The sequence below is a fragment of the Cricetulus griseus genome, chromosome X (assembly GCF_003668045.3).
Source record: "Cricetulus griseus strain 17A/GY chromosome X, alternate assembly CriGri-PICRH-1.0, whole genome shotgun sequence".
NCBI lineage: Eukaryota > Metazoa > Chordata > Mammalia > Rodentia > Cricetidae > Cricetulus > Cricetulus griseus.
Window position 1 is genome coordinate 34,002,971 of NC_048604.1, and position 14,527 is coordinate 34,017,497.

At 35.8% G+C, this 14,527-nt stretch overlaps 1 protein-coding gene across 7 annotated transcripts in view; it reads left to right on the top strand.

The window, feature by feature from the left end:
- The window catches only part of Il13ra2 (interleukin 13 receptor subunit alpha 2), a 59,780-nt gene that overhangs the window by 30,494 nt on the left and 14,759 nt on the right, over positions 1-14,527 (top strand). For 3 of the 7 annotated variants that reach the window (XM_035450223.1, XM_035450224.1, XM_027433664.2), the window contains 5 exons: positions 7,081-7,195; positions 8,630-8,781; positions 9,742-9,895; positions 10,422-10,542; positions 13,769-13,953. In XM_035450223.1, the coding sequence (XP_035306114.1) occupies positions 7,114-7,195; positions 8,630-8,781; positions 9,742-9,895; positions 10,422-10,542; positions 13,769-13,953 (694 nt within the window). In that variant the 5' untranslated portion in view covers positions 7,081-7,113. Of the gene's footprint in view, positions 1-34; positions 54-3,496; positions 3,675-6,809; positions 6,986-7,080; positions 7,196-8,629; positions 8,782-9,741; positions 9,896-10,421; positions 10,543-13,768; positions 13,954-14,527 lie in introns of those variants that run through there. The other 4 variants (XM_035450225.1, XM_035450226.1, XM_027433663.2 and 1 more) reach the window with 4 other exon arrangements.

The window sequence follows — 14,527 nt, forward strand, 5'->3', positions numbered from 1 at the left end:
ACATCCTGAACAGGGATCTCCCTCAGGACAGTGCTTTGCTCATCAGCTCTAAGGTATATTTAAAAAATAACAATTTAATGATTTTAAGAATTTTTTCTGATTGATGCCCTACATAAAAATGTAAAGCTATGATCTTTAGTGGGTTACTACCAAAAGTTCTTTGCTGTTTTGTTGGGTGGGATTATAAAATGATAAAGTTCTGATCTGCTCAAATTAGAGACAAATTTTGAATTGTGTAAACCATGCATAGATACTGAAATGTGTGAGGTGATCTTTGGATGTATGTATTGAACCTAGATGTTACTATGGAAGCTCAAAGGCGAATTCTGTAGCTTGGATAGCACTTTAGGAGACTTGCTTGCCAGATGAACTCCGCAAATACCATATCAGAAACCATCTAAAGGGGGAATAAGAATAGGATGACTCCTTATGTTTTGATAAGATTTATTGAACATATTTTGTAAATATCAGTAAACATTGGTATGAGCATAAAATCTTAGCAGGGATATTAATATAATTTATATCTAACTGAGTGCTTCAATTATATGTTAAAATAGAGTTCCTGCCTATATTTCATTTTCATGCAATTACCTTAATCATTAAGCATGTTTCTCTATCCCTATGTCTTATTTTTGTGTGAAATTATGTACTTGACTGATTGGTGACAGCCATGATAAATTTGTGTGGTTCAAAATTATTTGTTTTTATGTATATGAAATCGTAATCAGAATTCCTTAACTGCTTATCTGCTGCGGGGCATGTTATTTACATGTTATTATCAAAATTACATTTGACTCACCTCTAAGTCATAGGCTTATTGTGGTATTAGTGAGGCATGAATCAATTTCAGCACGCTATTAGGTCTCAAACCCTGGCAACTTCAGACATTCTGATGCTGGTGCTGAGTCATGGTCATATTCCAGACGCTACGAATAGTTTACACTTGTTGGATGCTGTCCTTGAAAGAAGATTAGTTATCCAGCAATGTAGTACTCTTGAGTCACATCCTAAAACCATGACTAAAAGCACTTTAAGCACTGCAGACTAACTGATGCATTTGAAAACAACATCCCAGGGATAACTTGTAAGAAGGAAAATGGACCATCTCTAAGACTGGTTGGAAGACTGTGTTCTATGGTTAAAAGGTGCATGGGTTTTAGAAAAAGATAAATATCTTTGCTTGTTTAGCTTGTATGACCTTCAGAAATGTATGCTTTCTAAACTTCAAATGCCTCCTTTGTAATACTGAGGTAATAAAATCAGCTAACAACACTTGAGAAATTTAAGTGTGGCAATCTGTATGAAATCTGTATCATTTTATAATCCCACCCAACAAAACAGCAAAGAACTTTTGGTAGTAACCCACTAAAGATCATAGCTTTACATTTTTATGTAGGGCATCAATCAGGTAAAGAGATTGACCCTTGGTGAGGGCTAAATAAACTACAGAACCTATGATGATTTTCTAAGGTCATACAACAAAGTTGGCATTTAGAGCCTCAAATTGCTTCTCATTTCGCCTTCAGCTCACAATTAATCAAGGAATCAAAGTCTTCCCTTCCCCCCTCTGCCTTTTTTCTTATATTAACATTTTCCTTCTTCCCAAGTGCTGTTCTAAATTGCTTGGCTTATATTTTTAGATACCTTGAAATGTGAATAGAAAATATCAAATTTTGTAACACTAATCCTATTTAACCCTAAAATATTCTTTAAAAAGCTGCTTGTTGACAGCCGGGCGTTGGTGGCACACACCTTTAATCCCAGCACTCAGGAGGCAGAGACAGGTGGATCTCTGGGAGTTCGAGGCCTGCCTGGTCTCCAGAGCGAGTGCCAGGATAGGATCCAAAGCTACACAGAGAAACTCTGTCTTGAACCCCCCCCCAAAAAGAAACAAAAAGCTACTTATTGACATCATAAAATTCCATTAGTTTTCTTATAATAAATAATTATTTGTCTCTGTAACTTAGTCACTTCCTTTGTAAACAACTACAATGAAAAAAAACCTATGGTGATTTTAGGTAGTTTAGAAAAAGGTACTTATTTATTTTTGCCAACATAGAAAAGGGTTATTTTCTTTCTTTCTTTCTTTCTTTCTTTCTTTCTTTCTTTCTTTCTTTCTTTCTTTCTTTCTTTTGTATACAGTGTTCTGCTTGCATGTATCCCTGGAGGCCAGAAGGCACCATATCTCATTACAGATAATTGTAAGCCACCATGTGGTTGCTGGGAATTGAACTCAGAACCTCTGGAAGAACAGCCAGTGCCCTTAACCTCTGAGCCATCTCTCCAGCCCTTTTACTTTTTTTTTTTTTTTTTGGTTTTTCGAGACAGGGTTTCTCTGTGGCTTCGGAGCCTGTCCTGGAACTAGCTCTTGTAGACCAGGCTGGTCTCGAACTCACAGAGATCCGCCTGCCTCTGCCTCCCGAGTACTGGGATTAAAGGCTTGTGCCACCAACGCCCGGGTTATTTTCTTTTACCAAGAAAAATACCATATTATATATTATTGGATAAGAACAATGGTTCTCAATTTGTGAGTCACCCCTGGAGGGGTCAAAAGACCCTTTCACAGGGGTCCCCTAAGACCATTTGGAAAACACAAATACTTATAATTCATAACAGTATCAAAATTACAATTATGAAGTAACAACAAAAATAATTCTGTGGTTGTGGGTCACCACAAGATGAGGAACTCTATTAAAGGATTGCAACACTAGGAAGGTTGAGAATTGCTGCCTTAGAATATATCCTGTCCCTTTCTCCCGATCCTTTTCTATGGCTTTTGTCAACTCTGTGTCCTTGTGATGGTTACATCACATCTCTCTCACTCTCTGACTCTTTTGTGACACTAATTATCCAAACATATCAGCTAAACTAATTCAATAAACTACTCATAAACTACTGGAATCTCAACAAATACTAAGAATTATTGTAAATAAATATCAATAAAGGCAGAATAATGCATCAGCAAGGGTACTTGAAACTGGAGATTAATTATATAAGTGCCTAATTATCAACACTGGGATATAAAAATCTCAATTAGCATGGGGCAGATATATAGATAGAAGCAAGCTATTTTCAAGTTATTTGTCTCTCTCTCTTTATATATATATATATATATATGTGTGTGTGTGTGTGTGTGTGTGTGTGTGTGTGTGTATGTAGTCACAAGATCCTTGCAAGTAAGCCTCTTTCATGTTTATAGAGGAATTTATTATTTTCAGAGTACTTGCATATACATAATATGATTTGATCATTGAGAAAGCCCAGCCAGGCTATTTTATAGATGGAAGATATAATTTGCTTCTAAGCCCAATAGTTTAAGCACCAATAAAACATAGATGGTTATTTATGCTTGCAAACTTCTGGGCTATAAACTTATTACTTTCCCCCAAATAATAGTTGCCAGCCTTTAAAAGACTTTGTCATAATTAGAAATTTGCCTTAGATGACATTTAGCACCACCCATAAGATTTTCTTACTTGTGATTTGCAGAATCCTTGTCCTGGCCCTCTGGCTATTTCAGGAACACCTATCTTAAGTCTTTTAGTGTTCTTCATTATCTGGCAGGAAGGAAAACAGGAGAGATGCAATTTAGTGTCTAATGTGGAGAGGAGAGGACAAAGAGGGCTTGTGATAACTGCCTATGATAATACATTTCTTGAGAAACCATATTATTGGTAAGTACCTGGAGCTTTTCCAGTAATGCAAGGATTATCCAGCCAATTCTTTGTGTGTGTACATGTGAATGCATGAGTGACTCTCTCTCTCTCTCTCTCTCTCTCTCTCTCTCTCTCTCTCTCTCTCTCTCTCTCTGTGTGTGTGTGTGTGTGTGTGTGTGTGTGTGTGTGTGTGTGTGTGTGTGTTTTACTGGTGATGGAACCCAGAGCCTTACTCAAGCCAGGGAGACATTCTACCACTGAGTTCAATCTTGAGCCTCAGCCTCAGTCAAACCTTAGAGCAAAGTTTTGTTGTATTATTCTGAAGAAGTGGGGAAGGAAGGGTGAAAAGAGGAAGTCTTTGTATGTTTGCCATTCCAAAGAAGACTGCCAATGGGAAACTGTGTCAGCAATAGTGTTACATAAAACCAAGTGGGTAGAAACAGGAAGTTGCCATTCTTATTGCTCTTGGGCATGGAAAATACCAAGTAGTGATTGCTATCCATGGCTCTGGTTCTATGTTATTTAGATTTAAATCCCTGCTCCAGCATTTAAAGTCTGTGTGACCTGAGGCATGTTGTTTAACTTCCGTGTGTCTCAGCATCTGGTTTCTAAGATGTCATAAAAATAGCACACATGGACAAACATTATTTTAAGAATTGTGTGAAGCAATATCTATAATATCAATAGTGCTCAGGATGTACTGTAGGAGATATTATTATCACTACAGATATTGTGACTAGCTGTTTTGTTCTTTTGTTTGGTTTTTCGAGACAGTGTTTCTCTGTGTAGCTTTGGAGCCTATCCTGGCACTTGCTCTGGAAACCAGGCTGGCCTCGAACTCACAGAGATCCTCCTGTCTCTGCCTCCCGAGTGCTGGGATTAAAGGTGTGTGCCACCAACGCCCGGCACTGTTTTGTTCTTATGCAAGATAAAAAGATTTATTTAGGTATTACCAGAAAAACAATACAAACAGAATCTCCTGTACTCAATGCATATTTGCAGAATTTTTCTCCTCTGAGAAATATAATAGAAAAAGTAAATTGTATGCTATGTGGCTTTCGTAGGGACAGTAGGTTGCAGGAAATTGAATGTGGGGAGGTTTTTGATACAGTAGGTACAGACTGACTTCTTGGGACAAGAAACTGAAGTGGCTAGTGTTTGAGAAAATGTCCAAAGCCCTGGTCTTCAGTCCTACCTCTGACACTGATAAGTTGTGAAAATTTGGACAACTAGTCTTCCTTATTGGCCGTGAGTTCCTCATTTAAAACAATTGGATTTCTTTCCAGACAAGTTGTTTTATATGTGTCCACTATGTTAGAGACTTTTCAAATGGTGTATGGATGTATTCACTACTTCTCCTTCCTTTTGTCTTCAGGTTTTCATATACCTTGTGAAAACTTCCTGGAACCAGTGCACTAATGCCAGTCTCGGTGCTCTAGTCCTGAAACCAGGAAGCCAATGACAGAACTATCTTTGTGTTCTTTTGGGAAGGTCTGGGTTGGCTCCAAGGTGTAACTCAGTAACTTAGGTTGGGAACTTATCCACAAATGGCTGTAAGAGCCATCTATCCTATTTTCTATGCTTAAGTGTTTTGGAGTGATCAAGGAAATGGTATTTAATGGCTGGCTGGAGCCCAATTTCAGTAGCCTACAGGTATAAATGAGACAGATGGTTTTAAAACTTTCTACTAAGATCCAGTAATTTGATAGCAAGACTCTAATAGGTTGCTGTTGAAGTTTACCAGTATTAGAATGTTTTAGGAGAGCTGGTTGAAGAAAGTGGAATAAGAGAAGAGCTATACCTTCCAGTTAAACTGTGAAGGACAGAAAGGAGGTCCACAAATCTTAAGATGCATAAGCTTTAATTCTCAACTTTCCATGAAAATTGGCCCCAGGAATACAGATTTAAAGAGAATGTGCAAAATTAATCATAGCAATTTTCTCTTAAAGTCTAATTCAATTTTCTTTTTCTATTTTTGAGATTATAATAATTCCATCTTTCCCCCTTATCTTCCTTACATACAAAATCTCCCATGAACTCCCCTTTGTTATTTCACTTCATATCTTCTTTGTTCATTAATTGTTATTACATACATATATGTACAGCTCTTTCCAAAGCTCAGAAAACACAGTGAAAAGGAAGTATGAGCATGAATATGGCAAGACATGGAGGCATTCAGTAAAATGACTTCTGGATATGACATAGACATTGGACTCACTGATGATGTGGCTATTTGAATAAGAGCCACACAGATGGGGAAATCGGCTTTGCATGAGCAACTCCCAATAGTTAATGATGGCTGGGGAAGAGTGTATCATTTTCTCTGGTAATGTAACTGATAAGTTGCCCCTTCTCCAGTGAATAATCTCCTATCTATGCTCACGTATACAGCACTAATGAACCTCAGCTTGTCATAAGCAGAAAGAAGACATGAATGTAGGAGGAGCTGTTGAGAAAAAAGTATTTCAGCAGGAGGAAGGGAGGTTAGGAGAGGGCAATGGAGACACATAATGACTAAAATTTATCATGCATGCGTATTGAACACTCCAATCATTTAAAATGAAAAAGTGTTTTTAAAATGAAATAGCTATTTGTAGGTGTTAATCCTCTAAATTTTGGTCATAAAAATGTTCTTCAAATCTAGAAAAGTTCACTGTGTCCTGTGGCAATGAAATTCTGTTACAGTTTTGAAGAGAAGGAAGAAGCCCTTTAGATGTATCACTCCTCTTGTGACTGATGCGGACAATGTGTTGGAGACAGGAAAGGCTGGATAAGATCCTTGATGACAAGATCAATTAGAGTTAAGAGTTGTAATGAGGAGATAGGATGGAAGAGGGAAGAGGTGGGGAATTAAAGGCTGGGAGGTGTCGATCATATTTACTGATAGGAAAAATGGGCAGCCAGTTAGAGCAGCCAGTGATGATTTGATAGTTATGAAAAACTAGAATGAAGGTCTTAGTTCTATGAGGTGTTCATGTAGATTATTGAATTTGTTTAGGAGATAGATTACTTTCAAATACTGCCTTTTCCCTTAGAAAATGACATACCTCAGTATGTTTTGATTGCATCTAAAATGAATGGTTACTATGAATACAGTGGTGTCCAAGTTTCTCCTAAGCACTCGTAGGGACATTCTGCTGTGCTTGATTTCAGGATGAAGCCTTCTGGAAGTTACTCAATAAGTGTATGGTTGAACTTTTACAGTTTTATTTATTTGGGTTAGTTTTGATTCTTAAGGGACCAGAGTCCTCTTGTTGCAACTGCATTGACTCCAAAGTTGATTTCCATTTCCACGGTTCAAGGGGCACAGTTTCTTGTCTCACTAGAAGGTACACAGAGAACTCCTAGAAATATTATTAGTTACATTTACCCGCATGATTATTTAAATATGACAAAGTCCCACTGTTATCTTCTCCCTTCTTAGAGTAGGGATTTCAGCACACTAAATCCTGGAGGCATGGCTTTTATGGAAGTGGATACCAGATTCCTGGGTCTCTTTCTTCTTTGCTCAATAATTGGATATTCTTTGGAGATAAAAGGTAAATTAATGAATTAAGTTTATTTTAATAGAGTAGTCTTAAAGTATATGAATGTATGAATGGCATTTTCTGACTGTTTCATGAACGTGTAAAACTAGTAGATGGCATTATTAGTAATATTTCCACTATATAAAAAATGCGTTCTTGGTAGTTACTCATATGTATAAGGTAACTAACAATCACATTTTCTTAGGTAAAATACAAATCATAAAATAATTTCAAGATCTCTTGTATAGGATTTTTTTGATGAAATACCTTTAAGTGTTTGAAAATTATATTCTTATAGCACAACTTGAATCTTATGACAATTAGACAAAATAGAAAATGGATGTTTAAAGTATATGAATAATCTGAGTTTTTCAGTGTCCAATGAACATTGAATTCAACACAAATTTCTAGCCCTAAGAATAAAAACAAGGATGTTGTATCATTCTCAGTAGAGAGCTTCTTTATAGGTACATGAGGGGAGTCCCTAGTGAAGATGAAGTATTGAAATGAACAACATTCAACAGAGAGAATTAGCCAAATGCAAACACGAAGGCAGTACTATAGTTCTACTTGACTTTTTACTTAGAAAGTTTATAGGAAAGACTTGTTTTGCCAAACTCCAGAGATAGTTCTGAACTTTGGGGAACTACATATTCAATTAACTTCATGGACTACTCACAATACATGCCTATTCTCCAAATTCTTAAGTTGCTTAGGCATAGTAAATATGTTTTTTCACCTTTTCTAGTCTTGTGTCTATCACAATGGTTTATGCCAATCATAACAACTTACTGAATTAGTATTGATTGGTTCTTGCTACTAAAGACATTTTATAACTATCATTTATATAATATTATACAAATTCTGGTGTATATGTCCACCAAGAAGATTCCATGGCAAGTGTATTTCTGTGTAGCCATAGTTCCTAGAGAGGCAAAAAACCCATATTTTGCTTATGTGTTTTTTTTTTAAATGACAGCTACACAGAAAAATTATGGGCTTCAACAGATTTATTTATACAGCAGAAATGTCTCACTTTTCCAATGTAGTGCTTGGAGATTATTTTAGTATATCCCTAAAGTTATGAAAGTGCTACTGCCATCAAATTCCAGAATTCCTTCATTCTCTTCCCGAGAAACCCCATGACTCTGGTGATCATTAATCTACTGTCTGTCTATGGTATTTGGTAAAAATGAAATCAGTGGATATATGGTTCTATGAGACGGGTTCCCTGGTTCCCTTCACTTAGCATAATTTTTCAAGGCTTTTCCAATTATAGCCTTTTATCAGTGTTTTATTCCTTTTTCTAGTTAAATAACATCCCACCATATATATGTGCTAGAATTTATAACCAGTAACCAGGTGATGGGCATCTGAAAATTACATTCAACAATATTCCTCATAAAATACAGGACAACTATAAATATTTTCTTAATTTCATTTCAGTTAATCCTCCTCAGGATTTTGAAATAATGGATCCTGGATTACTAGGTTATCTCTACTTGCAATGGAAACCTCCCGTGGTTATTGAAAAATTTAAGGAATGCACACTAGAATATGAGTTAAAATACCGGAATGTTGATAGTGACATTTGGAAGGTAAGTAAAGCATGGTTTGTTACATCAGAGCAAGCTGATGATTGCTCATAAACCTGACTCTAGTATCCACTACTTTGTGTGCCCTAACTGCTCTAATTAGTATATGGAAAGCTGTCATGTGAACTTCCATGCATCTTCATAAATATATGTTCACCTTTTCCAGTATTAAGATTACCCTTGGAAGTACAAGATAGGAAACCATGTCTCATAGAATGTGAACTTGAAGAACATTTATGCATTTGGCTGTATAATTACAGTTTCTTGTTATATCAATTAATTTTCTACAACTCTAAAAAAATGCCTGATGTTGAAAATCTTTCATACACATCACAGAAAACAGCTTTGTTCTTTACTTGTGTAGCAAATTTTCAATGGATTCTTATTGAATTGTCAGCTATTTATACAGTAACTATTGTGTTATTCAGAGCTCTGTTGCAGAAGGTATTCCATTAACTCTGTAATTCAGCTAGGTAGATTCAACGAGCAATTCAAGTTCAATATTTATTTAACGATGATTTAGACTAAATACTCAAGTAAATTCCAGAAACATAAGACTTTATCACATATGATTTCATCCTTTAAAAGCTTACAATTTTTTTCAGTTTTCTTCAGGTAACTTTGACATTTTTTTTTATTTTATGGGACTCCTGAAAGTTTCATAGTATATCTGAAAGTGACATGCAAAATACATATTGTTGAAATTTATTTATTTAACTCCAACTTGTTAACAGCTTATGTTCCTGTCACAGAGCCTTCTCCCTCACTAAATATTTTCTGTTTTGTTTGTCTCAAATGACCTTATAAAATATCATCTACAGAGGTGATCTCTGCCAGAAGTATATCTGGGGTACTATAGTGAATATTTATCTTAGATTTTTAATAATTGTTTAGTTTTACTAGTGTGGATCACCATTCCATGAATTTCTAAAATAGACTGTATTTCATCTTTTTGTCAAACAGACCATCATTACTAGGAATCTAATTTACAAGGATGGGTTTGATCTTAACAAAGGCGTCGAAGGAAAGATACGTACACATTTGTCAGAGCAATGTACAAATGGATCAGAAGTTCATAGTTCATGGATGGAAGCTTCTTATCGGATATCAGATGCAGGTTAAAACAAAGTTTCATTTTTACATATGATACTACCAGAAAAAATCCATGTAAAGAGTAAATTTCCTAACCCTTATATAATTGATTATATACACAGTAAATCATGTGATGATTAAACACAAAATAGAATCTTTCTTAGTACAAGTGTCTTGGCTTTCTGAACTCATTAAACCAACAAACATTTTTTTTTTTTTTACTAAATCTGCATCTTATTAGTAGACACCTCAGCATGGAGTCATATTAGTAAACATGAATGAACATTTGCTCAATTGCTGAGAACACCTTGGAATAATTAATTTAATACTTTGGCATACACTAGTGTCAGTAAATAAGCCCTCAAATGTTTTCAGGTTTGTGATATCCTCTTTCCAGTGAAGTGATTTCTGATAACTTCCTATTCCAATGTTTCTCATTATCCTGATTGCTAAATGAAGTAGCAAGGCCTAAGGAAATAAAATTGCATAGTGATTACATAGAAGATTTGTCACCAAGTCTCTCAAGTATTCATAGTTTGTTCATTTCCTAGGAAGCCTGGAAACTAGAATTCAGGATATGAAGTGTGTATATTATAACTGGCAGTATTTGGTTTGCTCTTGGAAGCCTGGCAAGGTAGTACATTCTGATACCAACTATACTATGTTTTTCTGGTAAGTATTTTTATAGTTAGCGTCCCACGTTGGGCAAACAGCTGTCAAGATTAGCCCATGGTGCAAGCAACTATATTTCAACTGAATTACAACAACTATCTTCAACAGAGTTATATTCATGAAGATAATTATTCATAATTATGTGAGAATTTCAGGCTGAAGGCTTTGCAAGGCATCCTGTGACTATTTCTATACAGGATGAAATGTTATATCCTATAGATAGCTGGGTTTATAACTTGAAAAGTTTGCACATATTTCACACACTTAGCTTTTTAAAAGCAGTTATCTGTTGAACTGGATCTTCTTGCTGTTTCTTTCTTACCTGGTCCTTAAGCTTTTAAACACAGAACCTTTAAAAGATTTTATTTCCTATGTATATTTGATTCATTCTGGTCACACTCCCCCTCCTTTATTTCCTTCCCTCCCTCTCAAGGAGCCCCCTCCTACTATCGTGTCTTTTTGTTTTGTTTTAATTCTCATTTGTGGTCAGCTGAGTTTAACTAGAGCCATCTGTGTGGGTATGAGTGGGGAGCACGAATGACTGATCCGTGAAAAGACAGTCCCAGTCTGCCAGCAGCCAGTTCCTTAATTGCTTTGTGGTAAGACAATCACCACATTCTGACATTCTTTTGCTAAGTTTCACATCTGTTTTCATTTCCCAGCTCTACTGTTAGAACCTTCCTTTAGATCCCTCTCATTCCTCACCTGGATGACTGCCCAAATGGTGGTTGCTCTGATTGTAGCATTTTTCCTTCCTGCTCATTCTGCACACTGTAGCTACATTTTTCTTCCTTGCCCGAGACCATATACACCCAGTGGCTATCCAGAATCAAATCAAGGTTGCCTTTCCTGTTTCTTTGTCTCATGGCATCACTACCTTTCCAAAACTATAGTTGCTATGGCCAATATCAGTACTCTATTCTGTGTTGATCCATCTCTACGTTCTTTTCCTTATCATGTCATGACTTTCGATGCATTCTGTGACCTAGAATGGCCTCTGGCTCACCCTTTTATCAATTCTTTTTCATCCTTCCAGGCCTATGTAAATGGCTAAATTCATTGACTCTTTGCTGATCATGCCAGCTTCAGTTCACATATACATATAGTTTGTCTCCTCAATTTCTTTAAAGATTGGTGGGTGTGAACCAATTCTTCCATTTCTCTTACCTACCCACAGAAGGCCACACTCACAACAGTTTAAATCTAAATGCTGACTAAATGAATGAAAAGAACAATTTTAGCATTGATAAATGGGAGAACATCAGAAATTTGCATTTATAAAGAAAGAGAAGACAAAATTGTAGTATTTGTGATCTTTAAGTTCAAACTGTGATTGTATCTTTTAAAAGAAATATAAATGAGTGGGTATAAAGTGCTTTTGAGAATTGGGCTGTAAACAGTGCTCTGGTATCATGTATCTGGGTAGATTGGGGCAGACAATTCCTTTGGGGGGGGATGTTTGGCTTTCCATATCTTGAATTGGATGGATATATTTCTAAGTTTTTGGTCATTAAGTCAATAAATATTCAACATTTATTGAATGAAAGGCACTGCTCTTGATTTAGAAAAACATAACACACAAAAGAGGAAGACAGGCTTCATGTTTTCCTTCATGTTTAACGTAACCTTATCCTTGCTTAGTGGAATGGGGAGGAATACAGATTAACATTTTACAGATTGTGAATCATTTTTTTCACTGACACTAAGTCACACAGACAGTCTTTGTAAACTTGAGCATCAATTGGACATAGTGATGTATTCTTGTTATCCCAGAATCTTGAAGGGTAATGTATAACAATCATGAGTTTGACACTAGGTCCCTGGGCTACATAATATGTTACAGAATAGTGTATAGTGAAGTCCTGTGTCAAAGCATAATAAATGGGCATAGATATGAAGTCTCCCAGGCTGTAAGCAGACAACGTTACCAAGAGACTACAATCTAAACTTTCCTAAAGTAGAGTGCTTAGTATAAAGTTCATTTCATAGGGTCTAGTGATTGTTTAGTAGCTTCTTATCAGCTGCTATACTGGTCTGATTTCAGAAGGGATTTTTGGCTGTTTTTAAAGTCAAAGTCACAATTTGCACTACAAGGTAGTCTTTAAGAAAACTGTATCAAGAATTGTTGCTTTATAAATCAGTTGTTAACAACCCCTTCTATTTCCATCAGCTGTATTGCTGAAGCAAAATTAACTTTAAATGACATGGTAAAATTCCTTGCTTAAGGCGAAGGTAAAATTACACTGTGCTTGACAAACTACCTTGTTCAATTCACCCCCTTCGACTTTGAGAGCCCATCCCACGTGAAGGGATGCACTCTTGCCCTGGACACATGGGGAAGGGCCCAGCCCCAGCCCAGGATGATGTGGTGGACTTTGCAGAGCCCTGGTTGAAGGCCCTACCCTGCCTGGGGAGTAGAGGGTGGATGGAGTAAGGGGTAGGTTGGGGGTGGGGGAGGAGGGATGGGAGTGAGGGGAGGGAGAGGGAGAAGCTCTCTCATGTGAAACAAGCTTGTTCCTAATTTGAACTAATAATAAAAAAATCAAAAAATTCACTCCCTTCTCTAGTTGGTTTTTCTCATACTTACATCATAGTTTGTTATAACATCAGAAGGCATCTTTTTATTTTATTAAACTTAGGAATATTTTATATCTGCGTTTAAATATGCTTTCTCTTCAAATAATTTTCTCACATATTATCAATGCTACCTTACTATTCCAAATGTTTGACTCACAAACTTTGATGAGTCAACAAAATCTAAATTCATGAATAATAATACTTGAGTTTCTTTGAGACTTTATGAAGATTCATATTGAACTGAATCTCCATGAAATCAGCTATGTCTGTTTTCCTTCTGGTGCATGTAGCAAATGGCAGGTACTAAAAAGCATAGTATGCTGTTAAATTGATTTTTTCTTCATATTGTATCCTTTTTATAACTTAACTTTTTTTAGAATGTTGTACATGTGTACCATATTGACATTATTTCTGCCCCCCCTCCTCCCTTCAACTGCTCTTTCAAATTCATGTCCTCTTTTAAAAATTAGTATTGTTACATATGTATATATGTGTGGTTTTGTATCTATATACAAATATATATAATCTACTAAATCTATATATTGTGCTCATATGTATATTTCATATAATACCATATGATGATTTAAAACTGATCATTGAGATAAAAAGATGCTACTAAACAATTCCTGAAATATTTCTTTTGTTATAGGTATGAGGGCTTGGATCATGCCTTGCAGTGTACCAATTACCTTCAGGATAATGAAAAAAATGTTGGATGCAAACTTTCCAACTTAGAATCATCAGATTATAAAGACTTCTTTATCTGTGTTAATGGATCATCAAAAATGGAACCTATCCAAGCCAGCTATACCATTTTTCAACTTCAAAATATAGGTGATATGAATAAACAATGTCAACTTCAAATCTATTCATTCTAATTTTGACTCTTTCTCAGGGAGCAGGAGAGGTAAGAGGAGAGAGTGAGATTAATGAAAGCAATGGAATTGCAAAGCCACAATCATAAAGGCAGCAGAATATATGAGGAAGGAGAGAAGATATTGAGTTAAATATAAAATACCCTTGATTTTAGAGGTCATAATTCACTTTCCAGCTTGAAGGAGTCTCTGCTATTTAGTACTGTAGTTTAGTGTATGCAGATTACTAATTATAGAATCTACTAATCTTGGCTTCAGATGGCAAACGATTGAAAACCAAAATATTCTTATGTCTTCTGAATTTGTAATCTTCATTCTAACAGTTGTAAGATTGAGTGGTTCTAGAATTAGGCAGATCTAGCTTTGAACCTTGAGTTTCCCATTTTGTCTTTTCTTTCTTTCTTTCTTTCTTTCTTTCTTTCTTTCTTTCTTTCTTTCTTTCTTTTTCCATCCCTCTTCTTTCTTTCTTTCTTTCTTTCTTTCTTTCTTTCTTTCTTTCTTTCTTTCTTTCTTTCTTTCTTTCTTTTCTCCTT